This window comes from Sminthopsis crassicaudata, chromosome 3 (assembly GCF_048593235.1).
Source record: "Sminthopsis crassicaudata isolate SCR6 chromosome 3, ASM4859323v1, whole genome shotgun sequence".
Taxonomy (NCBI): Eukaryota; Metazoa; Chordata; class Mammalia; order Dasyuromorphia; family Dasyuridae; genus Sminthopsis; species Sminthopsis crassicaudata.
In genome coordinates, this window is record NC_133619.1 from 536784188 (window position 1) to 536804082 (window position 19895).

Here is a 19895-nt window from a genome sequence, read left to right on the forward strand (position 1 = left end):
AACCAAAATAGCCAAATACATATTTAAAAATACACACTCACCTCAAACATACATATACTTATCTTTTTTTATTATAGCTTTTTATTCACAAGATATATGCATGGGTAATTTTTCAGCATTTACAACTGCAAAACCTTTTGTTCCACCTCCTTCCTCCCACCCTCTCCCCCAGATGGCAGGTTGACCACACACTTATGTTAATTTATAAAATTACAATGAAAATTTTTCTAATTTAAAAAGACTTTTAGAACATAAGAAGAGAGTTCCAGAAAAGCCACAGTGACAAATAATTCTAAGGGAGCTAAATAATTTTTAAATGGTAGAGACAAGTTAATCAAGAATCTACTAGCAAAAGTTAAGGAGGGACACAATACAACAAATCTTTAAATCAGCAGTTTTCAATATTTGTATTTTATATCATTATCCCCTCTTCAAATTCATATAAAATGAAAGTTTGACTATAAATAATAAAAATTTCTTTTCATGTGTGAAACCCACCTCAGTACTCTATCTCTTATTCATGTACTTTCTCTTTCCAATATTGTAAAAAGTCAAATAAAGTGTTTTTTTCTGACATAATTCCTATTTCTCACCCTGAGACCAAATTTCCCCCTTTGAAATAGCTGCCAATAGAGCCTCCTCTCCATAGAATAAATACACTTGGTCCTACATGGATAGACAAAGGTCCATGAGATCATAGGTGGGTACTTTTGAGAGTCATCTAATCCACCTGCTTCATTTTTTAAGGAAACTAAAACCCAGGAAGGAAATTGAGCAGCCTGTCCTAAATCCTACAGGTAATATACCCAGCATTCAAATCTGGGTCCTTTATCTCCATTCTTTCCACTAGGGTTAGTTTATTGTCAATTGACTTGTCAGCTGTCCCCTTATGTTTAACTTCTTCCTTTTCTCCATTTTCTTATTTCTACGTCCACTTGTGCTTGGCTTTTAGTCCATTGATCTTATATGAAATCAGGTTCAGGAGTTGTTAAGGGAAAAAAAATACTAGAACATCTAGGAATGTATTTTTAGTAAATATTGGTAAATAATTCAAAGATTAAAGAAATTCATTAAGAGTTACAGTAGTTCAAAAATAGAACACATATCAAGTAATCTCTGCCCCAGCTTGCTGAAGAAGATATTAAGGTGAAAAGGAAAAATTTACAAGTCAATAGTAAAGTAACATCAACCATAACTTCAATTTTCTTAAAGTGATCTCAAAAAATCTGCAACAGCATTCAAATGCTTCCCAAATAAAATAGAAACCTTTTAGCTGGATAACCAAGATTCTCTACAATCTGACTCCAGCTAATCTTTCTGGCTTGTTCCAATTAAACTAGGCTAGTGTCATTTGGGCACACCATCATCCATGCCTAGCATAAATTCTCACTTCTCTCCTTCCCTTCTCTTGGAAATCTCTTCTTCAAAGCCCAGATGAAAAGGCTTCTGACTCCCCTCTCCCAAATTAAAGTGAAATTCCCCTCCTCAACTTTCTGATATTTCTACATCTGACTCTTCCTTCTAGCTTAAATTGTAATTATTTGTGTGTGCATTGGCTTCCTCAACCATTATTTGAAAAAAATCTGAGAGCAGAGAGACTGTCAAATTTATCCTTACAAGTGAAATGAGCAGGACCAGGAGATTATTATATACTACAACAATACTGTATGAGGATGTATTCTGATGGAAGTGGATATCTTCAACAAAGAGAAGATCTAATTCAGATCCAATTGATCAATGATAGACAGAATCAGCTACACCCAGAGAAGGAACACTGGGAAATGAGTGTAAACTGTTTGCATTTTTGTTTTTCTTCCCAGGTTATTTTTACCTTCTGAATCCAATTCTTCCTGTGCAACAAAAGAACTATTTGTTTCTGCACACATATTATACCTAGGATATACTATAATACATTTAACATGTATGGGACTGCTTGCCATTTAGGGGAGGGGGTGGAGGGAAGGAGGGGAAAATTTGGAACAGAAATGAGTGCAAGGGATAATGTTGTAAAAAATTACCCATGCATATGTACTGTCAAAAAAAAGTTATAGTTATAAAATTAATTTTTAAAAAAGTATAAAAAAAATTTTATTTTAATGACTACGGCAGCCAAGGAAGTCACTCATGACCTAGACCTTGAAGAAAGAGGCATTTAGGGGCAGCTAGGTGGCACAGTGGATAGAGCACCAGCCTTGAATTCAGGAGGACCCAAGTTCAAATCTGATCTCAGACACTTAACACTTCCTAGCTGTGTGACCCTGGGCAAGTCACTTAACCCCAGCCTCAGGGGGGGAAAAAAAAAAAAAAAAAAAAAGAGGCGTTTAATAAATAGTTTATGGAGGGTATGTGTTCAAGCTATAAGATGAAATTGCAAACTATGTGATAACTAACCTGTTGAATCTTAAATATTAAGTAAAGGATTTGGTATTCCATTCTACAAGCTTGCTACACTAAAGGACTTTACACAGACAACTTTTTACCATGAGACCTTCACATTGAGAACATTGATTAAAAACACTATGATGTGATATTTGTGAAAATATGCATAGAAGAATTGCATATGTTTAACATATATTGGATAACTTGCCTTCTGGGGGAAGGAAGTCTGGAACATAAGGTTTTGTAAGGGTGAATGTTGAAAATGATCTATGCATATGTTTTGAAAATAAGCTTTAATAAAAATTGTATCAATTATTAAATGATCAATTTATCAATTACAAATGTAAAATCATGTAAAACATATTTTCATATTAGCCATGTTGCAAAAAGGAAAGCAGAAAAAATAAGGTAAAACTTGGAAAACAAAACCAAAACACAATATGATGGGTTGATAGACTAAAGATAAGGAGGACAGCTAGGAAGCTTCTTAAGTTATCTTTTGTCCGGACTTGTTTGACAAAATTATGTTTTAAAATAAAGCAAAATATCTAGGATTATAAAGGAAATTGATTTTTAATCGAAATATTCACAAAATATAAAAACAAAAACAAGTCCACAGATCTCAAGTTAAGAACCCATGATGTAAGTAATAGATAATTAGAGTCTGAACTTTATATAATATAGTAAAGAGGTAAAGCTTAAAAAAATGTCTCACATATATGTGCCAAAATGTTTGTGGCAGCTCTTTTTGTTGTAGCTAGAAACTGGAAGATGAATGGATGTCCATCAGTTGGAGAATGGTTGGGTAAATTGTGGTATATGAAGGTTATGGAATATTATTGCTCTGTAAGAAATGACCAGCAGGAGGAATACAGAGAGGCCTGGAGAGACTTAAATCAACTGATGCTGAGTGAAACGAGCAGAACCAGAAGATCACCGTACACTTCAACAACAATACTGTATGAGGATGTATTCTGATGGAGGTGGAAATCTTCAACATAAAGAAGATCCAACTCACTTCCAGTTGATCAATGATGGACAGAGGTAGCTACACCCAGAGAAGAAACACTGGGAAGTGAATGTAAATTGTTAGCACTAATATCTGTCTGCCCAGGTTGCATGTACCTTCGGATTCTAATGTTTATTGTGCAACAAGAAAATGATATTCACACACATGTATTGTACCTAGACTATATTGTAACACATGTAAAATGTATGGGATTGCCTGTCATCGGGGGGAGGGAATAGAGGGAAGGGGGGATAATTTGGAAAAATGAATACAAGGGATAATATTATAAAAATATATATATATAATAAAAAATTAAAAAAAAAATGTCTCAAAGGTTTCAAAAGTCTAGATCACTGGAAAAATGTTAAATACCATTAACAAAAACAGAGAATTGGGAGAACCAGCAGACTTTGGGAGAACGATGATGCTGGGGAATTCAATTTTAGACACAAGGAGTTTGAACAATTAGAACATCCATCTCCCAATTCTCCTTTCTCTTTAAGTATTCCTTTTCATTCTTTTCCCAAGTACTTAATATGGCTATCTACTACAAAAGTCTTTCCTTGAGCTCTTGCTCCCATGGCAACTACCACAGCTTCCAATTGCCACCTTTGCAATACTCTCAGCCCTGATTTCTTTCTATTGAGATCCAGACCAGCCTCTCCCTCTCAACTTCAGTCTCAATAAGGTCCCAAAGTGAATCCATTATCTTATTTTTGAGCATATAGTTGGTTGTTGAATGTAAGTAAATTTCCTCCTCAATATGCTTTTACTTCTGACTACTCTATTTTTGTCAAGGGTATCATTTTTTACTTTTTATTTTCTCTTTATTATCTAACTTGATAGTTAGATACCTGTTACCAAGGTCTGACACTTTCATCAACTCTTGCTTTAGGAGTTAAGAGATTGCCTATAGTCATAGCTATTTGTCAAGACAGGTCTTGAAACTCAGGTCTTCCTGAATCTAAATTCAGCCATCCACTTTACTCTGTTGCTGATGGATGGACTTATGATTTCATCTGAACAGAGAAGTCACAGTGAGAAAATTCCTAACAATGTAGACTTGAATCTGTTTTGAAATTAAGAGTTTTAGATGTAAGGAAAAGAAACTCACCAAAAGACAAACACAGCCCATGTGTATCTATGGTGGAAATTATTGATACCTGGTGCTTCTTGGTCTGAGGCTCCCTTTCTATGTACATGTTGCCTCTTGTGTAATACAATTTATTCTAAAAATCACACTATTAAAAAAAATTCAAGCATTTAATGACTAAGTGTTACATTTAGGGCAGACATGGCACAATGAAAAGAGCACTGTCCTGTGAGGTGGAGGATCTGCCCTACAACTTCACCTCTGAAAATTACTACCTGTAGAAGTTCTGTACCTGCTCTTTTTGCCTAGGATCAGATTAAATGGCGTTTAAGGCCCCTTCTAGCTCTAGGTCTATAACCCTTGAAGTAGAAATTTCAAAGTAAAAGTTTCCTTGGAAGACTAGTAGGATTAGAAAAGGCAGATGAGACTATGAGAACACAACATATTTTTAAAGTATTAAGAGTCAACAATCCTATCATTGTTTCCAGTAAGTCAAACACAGCTAACGCAACTAAATTTCCTACATGTAGAAATTAGGAATCATTCATTTTCTCAATTTTGCTGCTCTAACTTGAGAAATGCTCTGGACAGACTTTATATCTGAAAACTCTAGGAATTCTCACCTCTAATAATCTCAGCCTCCCCAAAATCTGTGGGGGAAAATACCCCAAAATTGATTCTTTACATATTAGAAGGATTGAAATAGTTTATCTGTAAATAATTTATTTGAAATAGGCAAAATTCAATGCAGATATCTGATTAAGGCATTCCTTGTATAAGCACAGACATTTCTAGGACATATAACTTTATTTCTTGGTTGTGATAAGATATTTATCAAGATTCATGGAATTTCAGAGTTGAAAGATACCTCCTCTAAAATAGTTCATCTGAGTGGCCTCCAGATTGTGAGCTACCTGCTTCTCCTTTCCAGGCAGTCCTGGGACCACTTTGGAATAGTTATTTTTGTACTATTTCCCTTTTTGGGATCCTCATGCAGTCTCTTTGCAATTCCTATTTGTTGTTCTTAGTTCTATTCTCTTGGGTCAAAAAGATCAAGTCTAATTCTTTTTCTACACCAGCCATTTCAGATACTGGAAGAGGATCATCATTCCTATTGCCTCTCCAATTTCCTCCTCCTAATTTAACGATTTCAGTTTCTTTCAAATGAACCCTGTGAATTCAGTCCCAAATACTTATAAAAATAGACATTTTCTGTCCTCTTTTCCAACCATTAGTCTTTTCTTGAGGATATACTCTCAAAAGATTTCTCCTTTCTCATGAACACCATTTATATTCACATGCAATTATCCTTCTAAAGGCATCTTTACAGAGAAGGAGGAAGGCAGGAAATCAGTCAGACTGATATGAAATGATGCAAAAACACATTTCCTTTGTAGAAAAATCCAAAAACTAGGGGAAAAAAAGAGACCCAAACATCTAGTTGGTCAATCTTCCCAAGAGAGGAGGATTTTTGTATTTGTTTTGCTGGTCTTTAGACACTTTTTAAACTAACAATTTTCTAAAAAGTGATTATTAGGAATTTAAAAATACTTGATAATAAGTATGGGATTAAGCACAATGTGCAATAAAAATAAAATATTAGAAATTTGGAACGATCTTTTCTAAAAGTTAAAATCGAAGACTGGTCAAAATGGAAGATTTTTAAATTAAAAAAGATCATGACAACTCTGCTAACAGATATATTAAGCATTTCAGCAGAATGGTGGCTCATATGTTAACACTGCTAACCTTCCCTGAGGATGGCTACACTGAACATAAACTTTCTCTCTTGGCTATTTTAATTGAATACCTTATTATTATTTTTTTTCTTATGCTAAAACATCAGTTAAGAGCCTACCTGACGTTTTGGAGAATTTGTTGTGCTGGGACTGACATTCCGCAATGCCTAAGAGTAAAAAATAAGATGGATAAAAATTATTTTAAGCCACATGGTTTGGCTATGCAGGCTGATTTAACAAACACCATCTAGTTACATCTCCATAGCACAGAATTCCCATGATAGCCCAAGAGGAGACAGATTGAGGGAGGTAAAAGCCAATGGAGCCACCATATGAAAAGTTTTTATAGCATCTGAGGAAAGGACAGGCCAAAAAAAAAAAAAACACACACAACAACAATCTGGCCTATGTTTTCATGAGATAAAAGAACTAAACTGCCATGTGGTAATTTCTCCTCCAAAAGTTGCATGATCATAGGATCATAGATCTTGGGCTGGAATGGACTATGAAGGCCTTCAAGTCAACTGCCTCATTTACTGAAAAGGCAACTGAGGCACAGAGTAATTAAGTAACTTGCCCAAGGTCTATTCGAATTTGAATTTAGGTCTTTCTGACTCTTAAGTTCAGTGCCCTACCCACAACACCATCCTGCCTAATTTTTATATTGCTGAGATTTTGCTTTTCAAATAGCTGCTGAAAGAATGTAGAAAGCATCACTGATATTTTAGTGAAAAAAGAGTTTTTCATGGAAATGTTTTAAAGACTATTATTGGATGACCTAACAACACTTTATATATAGACTATTGGCATAAAGGAGGACTATATCCCCCCCTTTTCCACACAACCCCTTCAGGATTTAATATAGAAGGTGATAATGAAGAAAATAAAGTTGTTATTTTTAAGGAAATGAAACTTTTTTCGCCCCCCGGACCCAACATCCAGAGTAATAATGCAAAGAATAAAATTAAACAAGATATTCTGGAAGGAAGGAGTTCATAAACAGCAGTATTTTCCCAATTAAGACCCAGGCTAACCTATTATTGACAAGCAAGATGACAGAGAGCCAACTTTTATTCTCTAAAAGTTATCTAGAAAGGAAAATATTAATAGGATTTTCAAGGGAACATATTTAATAACTGCTAACTGATATTTTACTGGATTTTTATAGGCTTTGATTTTTCAAGAACTCAGTTTTGTAACAATGGTTCAAACAACATACTTCACACAAATGAATATTTGTTGAAATGATCTATACTAACCAGGGTCCAGGAACTACAAAATGAAAAGCAACCAATGAAAAATTGAATTATATGTTAATGAATTATTTTCTCCATCATAAAAAAAAAATTGTAAACTTCATGGCATTACCTTGTAATAATGTCATAGAGCCATTTAGTTGAAAAGTTTCTCTTGAGAAGTATTGACAGAAAAATCACATTTAGGGAGATATTTAAGCTTGTTAACTAGCTTCCTCCTTCTACCCTATTAAGAGCAGATGGAGAAACATTCCTTTAAAAGTACTTCCTGACATCACATGTCAAAGTTTCCCATTATGTTAATCATGTGCCTGCTCTACTAGAAACACACTAACACTTTGCTTTCCCCCAAGAAGAATTCCATATAAGGTGAGTCTGTCTTGGATTTTAAGTCAGCACTGTTCCTACAATGTAAAAGAAAATCTTTTAAATTAATTTCACTTTAAAAAGTAATTCTGTGTCATAGCTCCCCCAAAGATGAGAGGTCACAATGTTTTCTACCGATACTAATGATGGACTGTAAAAACACTGGTGTATTTAAAATAAAAGGATAACAAAAAATGGATGAGGTTTTATGACTGTGAAGTAGACCAGAAAAGAAATTCTGGTGGGGGTGGGAGTATCTTTTCTTGTGGAGAGTAAAGGCCCAATACTACTTTGTGAAAGAAAAGTGGTAAGGGTGGAAAAGAAATATTCCAAGCTTTCTGTTATCCTATGCTTCTAAAGGGAAAACAGCCTGAAGACACTCTGGAAGCTTTTGACATTGGACAAGAAAATCAACCTCACCATCTCAATAATTGAAAAGTAGAGTATATTTAGGGTGGTGTTCCTATCAATCATGGGGGAAAATAGGTAGTTCTGTCATAACCTGATCAATTCACCTGCTTCTGTGGAGTCTTCTACTCTATTATCTTCTGAGATGGAGCAATATTCATGTGCCATCTGAACTCAAGAAAGCAAGTCTTGTGAGGATGTGATGAGCTCCTGGCCACCAGGTGCAGGGGCCCCAGGCCTACCTGGCCTAGCTCTCTTGTCCCAAACCAGAAGTCAGCAAGAAGGGAGCAGAGAAGGAGCACACTTTTGGCATAACATGCACAAGCGTTATTCACAGCGGCTAAAAGCTAACCATGCCCAACACCAGAAAGTAGGATAAAAAAGGGGAAGACTGGTTTCTAACCTGTGGCCTCACCTGCCGAAGCAGTTCCTGGTGCTTCAGTCGGAGTCTCTCTTTTTCCACCTGCAGCTGCTGTAGTCTCATCTGCTGCTGCTGATTGGAACTACCTCCACCCATCACACTGCCTTGGGGACTCTGGGGAGCCAGGGGTGGCGGCTGCTTCACAGGAGCACTCTGACTGATTCTCTGGTTCATGGCTGGAAAGGAATAAAAGAGCAATCCTGAAAAATCCTAACTAGTGAAGGGAAAGGAATGTCTTAATTAGAAATGGAGGTGGAGATTTCTGGTAGAACTTGTCAGAGAATCCTTAGCTGTGCTACTAAGAAAAATCCAATGGAATAAGAGTTACTGATACATGCCCACTAAACACACACACACACACACACACACACACACACACACACACACACACACACACGGCAGCTGGCAGAGCAGTGGATAGAGCACCAACCTGAAGTCAGGAGGACCAGAGCCAAATCTGACCTCAGACACTTAACCCTTCCTAGCTGTGTGTTCCTAGGCAAGTCACTTAACTCCCAAGTGCCACAGCAAAACAAAACAAAAAACAAAATCCTGACATATGCCATTCACTGACTCAGTAGAATAAACACCCTGAGATTTTATTGTGTGAAGGGCCCAAAGTAGAATGATAAATTCACCTTTTTCACATCTCTTCCTCTCACTGTCTGAGAAAATGAATTGTTAACTATTTAATATACTTTACCTAAGTTTTCCTAAATCTGATTTCCAAAAACTGGCAAGAATGGTCAAATAAACAGAAAAAACATATTTAAAAAAAAAAAACCACCCCAAAACATATAGGTAAAAATCAGGCTGCCCTGTAACAAAAGACACAAAACCAGTCTTACCCTTTCCTGTAGTACTTTAGGGGAATACCTCCCAAGGAAGTAACTGGGAAGGGAGGGACTATTTGTAGCAAATTTGGAGCTACATTAAATATAAATATATAACAGGATATAGTTTTTACACATACATAAATGACATTTCTATATAACCAATGTTACACGTAAAAAAAAAAAATCTAAAAACAACTTAAATGTCTAGCAGTTAGAAAATAACTAGATTGTGGTAAATGAGCATAACAGAGAACTATATACTTATATAAAGAGTAATAAATACAAAGAGCATTTAGAAAATAAGTGGAAAATATCTATGAAATGATTAAGATAATGTAACATATACTTTATCAAAATAAAATTATATCCTAAATTTCCAAATTGCAACTTGATTCATAAATACTCCATTTTAAAAACAATTAATTTAAGAAAGTTTCAGCTGTGTGTAGTAAAGGGGCTGAACTGGCATTCCATCAAAGAAGATTAGTAAATACTTGCATTGAGTTGTAAATGCTTGACTTATGCTACTAACTCATTAAATGTTATTCAGAATTTTGCATGCATTAAACGAGTTATACTGAATAGATTTTAAAATCAAGTTCTCCCCAATACTAATTCATAATTGTGCTTAATTAGTTTCTTAGTTCTGTTATCATATCTTCTCATTATGTTCAATTCTTGTTGTATAACTATTCTTAAATATTAATGATACATAATTATATATATATATATATATATGCATAAATCAGCAAAAAAGTAATTAATAAATTTTATAACATTAAAAAACCATAAAAGAAAGATACTAATGAGAAGGGAAAACAACAACAACAACAACAACTTTGAAACAGTAAAAAGATCTGCATGTTAAAAAGGTAAACTATTCCCTATAGAAAATGGAGAGAAATAATATAAGTGGGGATAATACATACTTTCAAAACTCTCCATGCCAATTAAAAAAAAACCTAAAAAACTTCTTCCCACAAATCCACATATCAGCCATGTCCATACATGTCTATCTTATTTTGTATCTTATGCCTATCAATCACTTCTGCCAGAAGGTGAATAGCAAGCACACTTAGTCCTCTGAAATTGTGACTGGATATTAATCAGAATTTCTCTAATCTTTTAGGTTCATGGTGCTTCAAAATGTTGTTGTCCTTGTACAAATTATTTACCTAATTTTAGTTCATTTCATTACTAGTTCTGTTCACTTTTCTATTAGTTCAAACAAGTCTTACCATTTTTTCAGAATATTTTTCATTATTTTCATATTTCATATTTCATTGTTTAACCATTCCAACATAAGTTTTCTAGTTCTTTGCTATGATCAAAATACTGCTACAATTGAAAAACAACAACAACGACAAACACAAACATACCAAAACTCATAAAGATCTTCTTCTTTTTCTTTGCCCTCTTTAGGATATAAGTCTGGAAATGGTACTGATGTGTGAAAGGCTATGCAATTTAATGACTTTGAGGACATAGTTCCAAGTTGCTTTCCAGAATAATGGAATAATTTCATACCTCTACCAACAGTGTGTGCTCATCTTCCAATATTCCTTTTGATGATTAACATTTTCTTTTGTCATTTTTATCCATCTGATTAGTGGGAAATAGAGCCTCATAGATGTTTTTTAATTTATATTTTTCTTCTTTTTAGTGATCTGTACTGTTCTTCTATAATATTGGCAATAGCTTGCAATTTTTCCTTGGAAACTATATTTCCCAAAAGGTTGAAATAGAAAAGGCAGCTAAGTCTTGGGAAACATATTCCTGAAATTAATTCCTATCTTTTTTTTTTTTTTTTAATCTTAAAAAAAAAAGGAAATATTTAACAATTGTTCATTAAAGGGCTGGCATAAGGTCATTATGCCAAACTAAAGGCATTTCAAGTCTCATACTATCTTTGAGGACAAGATGCTGTTTATCCTTTATTTTAAAAAATAACAAAGGACTTCATAGGATGTCTAGACTTATGCATAAACTGAATTTAAGGCAGAGAATTGCATAAAGTTATCAGTCTCATTCTTTCTTCCAGAGTCATTTAAGTCCAGTGGCCAGAAAAAAGTTAGGATGACTAACAATGGTCCAGGAAGCAGTGGATGATCTTTGAGGTCTGACCAATCAGCACTAGTTTCAGTCACTTTTATGGCCATTGAAACAAACCATTCTCAAATAACCATTTCCTTGAAGAAGTCTTCACTTGGAATAGACATTCCCCTAACTCATCATTGGGACTGATGCCTGGTTACCAAGCAAATTGCTGAGATAGTTTTAGGGTATGTGACTGCTGAATATACCATAGCTTCTTGGAGCGACAAGTTACAGAGTTGAGAGACAGACACAAAAAAGTGTTAAGCAGCTCTGAAAAGAACTCAGCAAGTCCCTAACATCAGAAGTGAGTGTCATCCCTGAATTATTTAACTAAATGTGCCTCAATTTTCTCATATGGAAAATGAACTGGAGAAAGAAAAGGAAAATTACTCCAGTATCTTTGCCAAGAAAACCCCAAATTGAGTCATGAAGAATTTGGACATGATTAAAAAACAATGAAGACAAGATTGGAGAAATATGACCTAGATATGGCTAGATAAATTTGTGATCATTTGGACAATCACATATAAAAAATGTTAACAAATATTGTCAACCTAGTTAGAATTTATAAATATTTTAATAAATAACTTGGATAAAAAAGATAAAAACAGAGAAAGCATATTTATGAGAATAGTAAATAGCACAAGCTGGGATGGGTTGATAAAGTTTTACACATAGATTTAAAAAAAAAAAAGGTAATTATAAGATGGGAGAATATGGCTTAACTACAGTGTATATGAAAAAAACACCTGGGCATTTGATTTTATTTGATCATGAGTTTAAAAAGAATAATTTCAGCGAAGATAATGATAAATGTTGGAGGGGATGTGAGAAAACTGGGACACTAACACATCGTTGGTGTGGAGTTGTGAACTGATGCAACCATTTCTGGAGATCAATTTGAACTATCCTCAAGGGGCTATCATACTGTGCGTATCCTTTGATCCAGCAGTGTCTCTCCTGGACCTGTATTCCCAAAGAGATCATAAAAGAAGGAAAAGGACCCACATGTGTAAACATGTTTGTGGCAGTCCTTTTTATAGTGATAAGGAACTGGAAACTGAGTAGATGCCCATCAGTTGGACAATGGCAGAATAAATCATGGTATATGAATGTTATAGAATATTATTGTTCTATAAGAAATGATCAGGAGGATGATTTTAGAGAGGCCAGGAGAGATTTATATGAACTGATGCTAAGTGAAATGAGTAGAACCAAGAAAACATTGAACATGGCAACAAGATTATGCGAAGATCAACTGTAATGAACTTGGCTCTTTTGAACAATGAGATGACTCAGGTGAATTCCAGTAACTTGTGATGGAGAGAGCCAGCTGAATTCAGAAAGAGGACTGTTGGATTGAATGTGGATCACAACATAGTATTTTCACCTTTTTTGTTGTTGTTTGTGTGCTTTTTTTCAATTCTCATTTCCCCCTTTTTGATTTATTTTTTTTTTCTTGTCCAGCACGATAAACATGGAAATATGTACAGAAGAATTCCACATGTTTAACCTATATTAGATTATTTGCTATGTAACAGAGGGGATGGAAGGGACAAAAATTTGGAACACAAGGTTTTGCCAGGGTGAATATTGAAAACTATTTTCGTATGTATTTTGAAAATACAAAGCTATTATTAAATTTTTTTAAAAGAATGACTTTACCATAAGAATTCAGAAGAAAAAGAAACTTCAGAAACAATCTAGTGGAATAACTCCATCTATAAATATCCCTAATAAGTTTAGCCTCTCCTTGAATACTTCCAGTTTCAAAACACTCACTGTTATCACTTCCATTTGGTGTTAACTCTATAATGGAATTATTTAAGTTAGACTGAAATATACATGCTTATAAATTTCACCCACTAGTGACTTAAATGAATGATATTTCTAAAAAAAAAAAAAAAGGTAGTTTAAGCGCAAATTACAATAATCAAGTTTCCAACTATGAGATATAACCCACTGAACTGTAAAATTACATCTGTAGTTATCATATCTGTTTATAGACCCTAACATTTCAAGATAACTAATCATAAAATGTAACATTTCAAAAGGAGGGCAACTAGAAAGGTTTCCATATGAAAAACATGTTTTATATCAGAAAGATGGAATTGAGCATGCTTATCCTGGATAAAGGAAATTTTAGAGAAACTAAAGGGCATCACATATGGAAGGGTAGTCATGGTATTATAGCCTCCACATTCTTAAATGACAAACAATGGGTAGAAATTCTATTGTAGTAAAATTCAACTTAATTAAAAGAAGGAATTTCTATCACTTAGAGCTATCCAACATTGTTGCCTCAAAAAGTAACAGTTTTCCCATCAATGGAAGTTTTCAAACAGTGGCTGGCCATCCTTGAAAGGATGATTACTACACACCTATCAGTAGAAAACTGAATTAGATGATTTGTGATTTTGCCTAAATACACCAAAAATCTTCCAACATAATAAATTAACAAAATTTTCCCAAATAAGAAATGCAGTCTGTTAAGTTATAGTCTATGTACACATTTAATTATGTTTACTGTAAATGCTTCTAATGCTTCCATCTATAATTCTATAACAAATAGAATAAATAGTTCTATAAGCTGTCCATGATCATAGCTCATTTTAGGTGACTAGTTTGAAGGCAAATAAACCTTGTTTGTCTACTGGATACAAGATTTACCAATTTCTTGAGGCATTCTTTTCTTTACTTTTTGCGTGTGTTGAGCATTTGAACAGCACAAAAGATTATGCACCCACATGGGGTATCTAGGAAAGACCTCACAGGCTTTGTTTGGGGCGGGGGAGGAAGGGAAGGGCAGCTAGGAAAAAAAAAGATAATAGCATTATCCCTTCCTCCTTTTATATTGAACCACCAAATACTTACAGTTATAATAAATACTTTTTAATACAAAAAGCCTCAGAAGCATCATGGTAGGCTATGAGCCAAAGCTGTTTAAAATCTGTGTTTTTCAAGTGCTCCTAAGTCTGTGATATTTGAGCTATGAAACTGTTTTAGTTTTACTTAAAGACACAGCCCCGCCTATTTTGGCAGTTTTGACTTAGCAAATAAGCTACTAGGGAGTTATGTAAAATAAATGAGGACTCTCAAATAGGAAAATGGGTCAACACTCTCTCTCCCAAAGTATAACTGCTCACTTTAAGCATTTAAATGTTTAACACTAAGAAGATTTTAGTGTACTTCTACAGATTTCAAGTAACTTTTGAGATCTGGTCTTCTACACCTATTAAGCTTTTAAAAGAACTTCCATCCTATTTTGATACAGTTTTAATATCATTATTGTAACTACAAGATCAGCAAGGAGACAAGAAAACTGCTTAAAATACATAACACTAAGTTTCTACCAGGTCTCACAGGATACAAAGCTAAAATGAAAATTATAATTTCTTTTTGGTCCAAAATTTGCTTAAAATTCAGTCACTGAGATATTTAACTGTCTATGCTTTTAATTTGTTTATAATTGAGGTTTTGAAACAACAAATTTCATTTCACCCCTTTTACCTACAGATAAAGCAATAAACATATTAAAAATAAATGGCTTAAAAATCAGAGCTACTGAATCATCTATAGATTAATCTGGTATACAAATAACTGAAATGATAATGATGGTAATAATAACAATAACTAAGATTTATAAAGCACTTTTATGTGCCAGGCATTGTGCTAAGGATTTTTTAATTATTATAATACTTATAATTTATAAAAATCATCTCATTTGATCTTCGCAACAATCCTATGAGGTCAGTATTATTATCCTCATTTTTCAGTTGAATAAACTAAGGAAAAGAAAGAAAGAAATCAAGAAAGAAAGTAAGTTTATATGATTTATCTAGTATCACACTATCTAAGTATCTGAGTCTGGATTTGAACTTGGATTTTTCCTGAGTCCAGGCCCAGTGCTCTAGCCATTGCAATGCCCACCTGCCTCCATGATGACATGAGGAGGAAGATACTTGAAGAGTGGGCAAGCTTTTTATTCCTTCACCTCAACACTTCAAAATTATACCCTCTCTATGTTATTATGGCTTGAATTTCCACTATATGCCATAGGAAATAGAATTTCCTGGCAAGAGAAAGATGAACATGCATAAAACGTATTTTAAAGTGTCCCTGACATTGGCCCCCTACCAACGTCAACTGTGTTTTATATCTAAAAGTCCCAGATTTGCCTGTAAAACTCAACAATATTTTTATTGAACTTTTGAACAACTTGTAAATAGTACATCCTGACACAATCAAACACTCCTTTTTATTATATAAAAAAAGTTTGGGTGCTGATGTATTGCCACCTTGAAGCATGGTTTTAAATAATATTTGTATGAATTGTTTGTTTACATTTCCTTTAACAGTTTAGAAAAGAATTCTTGAGGGTGCTGAAACTTCTCTTGTTCTTTCTCACACATTATAAGCTAGTACAAAACCATAAATAAAAGATCCACCGGTATTGTAATCATCATGCTTAATTGCTCAATCTACAAAATAAGCATTTAAAAACCCCTCAAAACCCAAAAGATGACTATTCTAGCTCATTTCTGAAAGAACTTAGGATCTATATAAGCAACTCAGTCAAGAGAAAACATAACAAGGCAATAATGACTACTTGAATGCCCAGATTTGGTTTCAGTTTTAGATTAAGCATCAGATGGGTAAGCTGTCTTCTGCTTTTTCCTACCCAAATTACTGAATGACAGTAACAAAGTTTTTCAATAGTTTACAAAGATATTAATGATAAATGCTGACTATTTACAGCCACCCAGAATCCTATTTCCTCTATTACCAGGTAAACCAATGAAACCCTGGTGAAGTCTAATTGTTGCTGAAATAATTTCAAATAATATAAAATGGACAAACAGAACATTTTCTTCTTATCACCTCATTAAGCACTTTGGGTCAGAACACAGCGGTTGCTAAATGAGGGGAGGAGGAGAACATGTTCTAGGCAGCTATCGATTTCTTTTCCCCAGTGAGGGTTCCTCCTGAAAAAAAAAAACAGCTTAAAAACACTTTAGGAAGTTCAGGTAAAGGAGTTACTGAACAGCCATTCTTTAAGAGCATTAGTGGTTAAGAATATTAGCAAGCATTAGTGTTAAAGAATATTTGATTAATATTATTACTGAAATAAGGTTTGCCTTGGGAAACTTTACAATATTCACTAAGCCTTTACTTTTTCAGAGAATTTGCTGTAAAACTTCCTTTTATCTTGTGATAAAAACTTTTCTATATAGTCATTTATAATGGCAAATATAAAATGAGTTCCCATTTGAAACCTAGAAAAATGCTTTTAATCAGATATTACATTTTTGTTTACAAAAACACATGCTAAATAAATCCTCAAATTACCTTGTCAGATGGCCAGGAAAAAGAACAAAGGTAAATTTAAAAAAAAAAAAAATCCATTCATAGAGCTTAAAATTAAATCTTTAAAGTAGGGCATGAAGGACTTATTTTGCCTATTTAGGAAAGTCCTATAGTTATTGCTTTTCCATCATATAAGGAGCACTGAAGCAGTAAAAAGACACCACAAAAGGGACATATTTTATGTAATTTTTCCAGCAAGTTTTCAAAGATGTATTTGTATGAATACCAAAAGATAATATGATTTCAGTGGTGTTGGCACTTTCCCTACTGGCACGGAGTACACCCAATCTGGGCCTAAATAGGTAATTTTTGGGAGAGCCTATGTGAATAAACATATGATGTACTGTCCAACATAATAGGCAAGCTGGCTCCTCAGGTGACAAGGAACACAGTAGTCATCACAACCACATTCAGGTTTTCCAGTTTGATTGGGTACGCCACATCTTACAGAGAGCTTTGGGGAATCCAGTGTCAGGTCCAAGTCACCGCGAGTCAACAGAATAGAATCTCAATGACATTTTTTCTAATATACTTATGTCAATATACAATCAAGTGGGCAACAATTTAAAAGTATGCCCAAAGAAAATGAACGACATTTTCCAAATAAATCAAAGGTAGTCTGTGGTTGCTATGCTACAGCCCTCCCACCCCATCCACTGCCATTTATTCAGTTCTTTCAGTCACATTTGGGCAAAAGATACCCAAGTGCTTTGCCCTTTCCTTCTCCAGCTCATTTCAGAGTTAAAGAAACTGAGGCATATAGGGCTAAACAACTTATACCCAGGGTCACACAGGTAAGTATCTAGAGCCCCTAGCTTTGAACTCATAAAGATTCTTGACTCCAGGCCTGGCCAACTCTATCCACTGTACTAGCTAATTCCTCTCTTATGACCCGTAGTTAATAGGTTAAACAAGTTAGTAATTAATTAAAAGTCTTGCTTGGGTAATTTTTTAAAGCATTTTTTTTTCTTTCAAAAATATGAGTTTTCTGCCTTTATCAGTTAAGCAAAACAGGCATCTTCCATGTTGACAACCCTTTACATACTTGAGAAAATTATTGTGTCCCACCTGCTTTCCACTTTCCAGATTAACCATCCCTATTTCTCTATTACATGTATGAACTGAGGACCTTCATGACACTGATTTCCCCCTTGGCACTGTAGCTTACCAGTGTTCTTCCTAAAATGCAGCACCCACACCTGACCACAAAATTCCAGATGGGGCATAATTGGGGCAGACTATGGGGGGCTAAGATCTCTCTAGTCTGGGAACCACGCTTCTCTTAAGGCAGCCTAAGATGGCTCTAGCTTTCTTGGATACCTCACAACACTACTGGCTCATCTTGAGAATTTGGACCCCCTTAAGATCTTATCAAAATAAATACATACCTCTTTTATTTTACATACATACATATATACATACATACATTTTTTTAATTTTTAAGATATTTTTAAATCATGATTTTGTTATCCAAGAAGTCAGCTAAAGGAAGCAAGTGGTACTGTGAAAAGATAATTGGCTCTAGATCAAGAAGTTCATTTGTTGTTCAGTCAAGGCTTTTCTAGATGATAAAGAGAATTGTCACTCCCTTCTCTAGCTCATTTTGCAGAGGAAGAAACTGAGGCAAATAGTGTTAAGTGACATGCAGGGTCACACAACAAGCAAATATCTAAGGCCAGAATTGAACTCAAAAAGAAGGCTCTTCTGGGTTCCAGGCCCAGTACTGTATTCACAAGGGTACCTACCAGATCAAATTCTACTTCATTTTCTTCCATTTGCCTGATTTTGGCAAATCCCTTAAGTTCAAACAATTCAATACAATTAAAAAAAAAATTTTAAAGCATCTATTAGGTGCAGAGTACTGTGTTAGATGCCAAACTTTTATTAAGTTTAAATATATTAATAAAGATAAGACTATTCAGAAAAGGAAAGATAACAGGTCCCACTGTATTCCGAATTAGTGAAACTATGTCTTGACCACGATTCATTACTGTGTACTCCATGATCTACGGACTGGCATACAGACAAGACAATACATATACACATACAATATGTGCCAATGGGTGAAAAGTCAAGAAACAGTGCCTTAAGAAGAATAAATAATATTGCAGTGGATGATTACAGAATTAAATTCAACCGTTAAAAACCTACTTTTTTAGGGGCACATAGTTATGGCTTTTTTTTTGGGGGGGGAAGGGATGATAGTTGTCTTTAAATAATAATTTGGAGACATATCAAACTCAAGGACTGTAAAGTATCAGAAGTCAAAACTTGGATTAATATATGGAAATTACTGGAATGCAGTTTTCTCAACATAAATTAAAAAAACTATAATGATCAGAGTTCTTTCAAAATAGAACAGATTGCTTTGTGAGGTTAACAAAGCTTCTTTTAGTTAAAGCATCTAAACCTGACAACTGAATACTTATTAGACAATTTTGCAGGAAGTGGAAGATAGATTAGATACTGGAAACACAATTGTCTGATGACTAGGGAATAATGCAACATCATAATGACATAAGGAATGATGAATGAATTATTTCTATTACTTAAATGACAGACACACACAGCAGCCAAACTCTCATCAATCACAACAGTTCAGAGTCAATATTATGGTGTTAAAGTTAAAGGATATATCCCTTCATTCAATAATAGTTAAAATTTTTTCATAGAATATATCCTGCAATGTGGTTTTCTTGGATGGTTTTTTAGGAAATTGCTATTCCATGGAAAGAAAATGTATTCACATTTATCTTTGAAAATGAAAACATAAAAAAAAAATTGAACTTGGAAAATACATCATAAGACTGACTCTATGTTTCTTTGGGTGACTTCCTCAAGGTTGGTCATGGAAGAAAATACAGATTATCCGCTGAGTACCCTTCCCCACTGTAACTGACAAGTATCTAAAAGAAAACTGTGGA

The 19895-nt window shown here is 34.3% G+C and overlaps 1 protein-coding gene across 12 annotated transcripts in view; it reads right to left on the reverse strand.

Moving 5' to 3' along the window:
• The window catches only part of YAP1 (Yes1 associated transcriptional regulator), a 141395-nt gene that overhangs the window by 18121 nt on the left and 103379 nt on the right, over positions 1-19895 (reverse strand). For 3 of the 12 annotated variants that reach the window (XM_074304425.1, XM_074304416.1, XM_074304417.1), the window contains 2 exons: positions 8654-8847; positions 6340-6387 (listed from right to left, as the gene is read on the reverse strand). In XM_074304425.1, the coding sequence (XP_074160526.1) occupies positions 6340-6387; positions 8654-8847 (242 nt within the window). The remainder of the gene's footprint in view (positions 1-6339; positions 6388-8653; positions 8848-19895) is intronic. The other 9 variants (XM_074304426.1, XM_074304418.1, XM_074304419.1 and 6 more) reach the window with 3 other exon arrangements.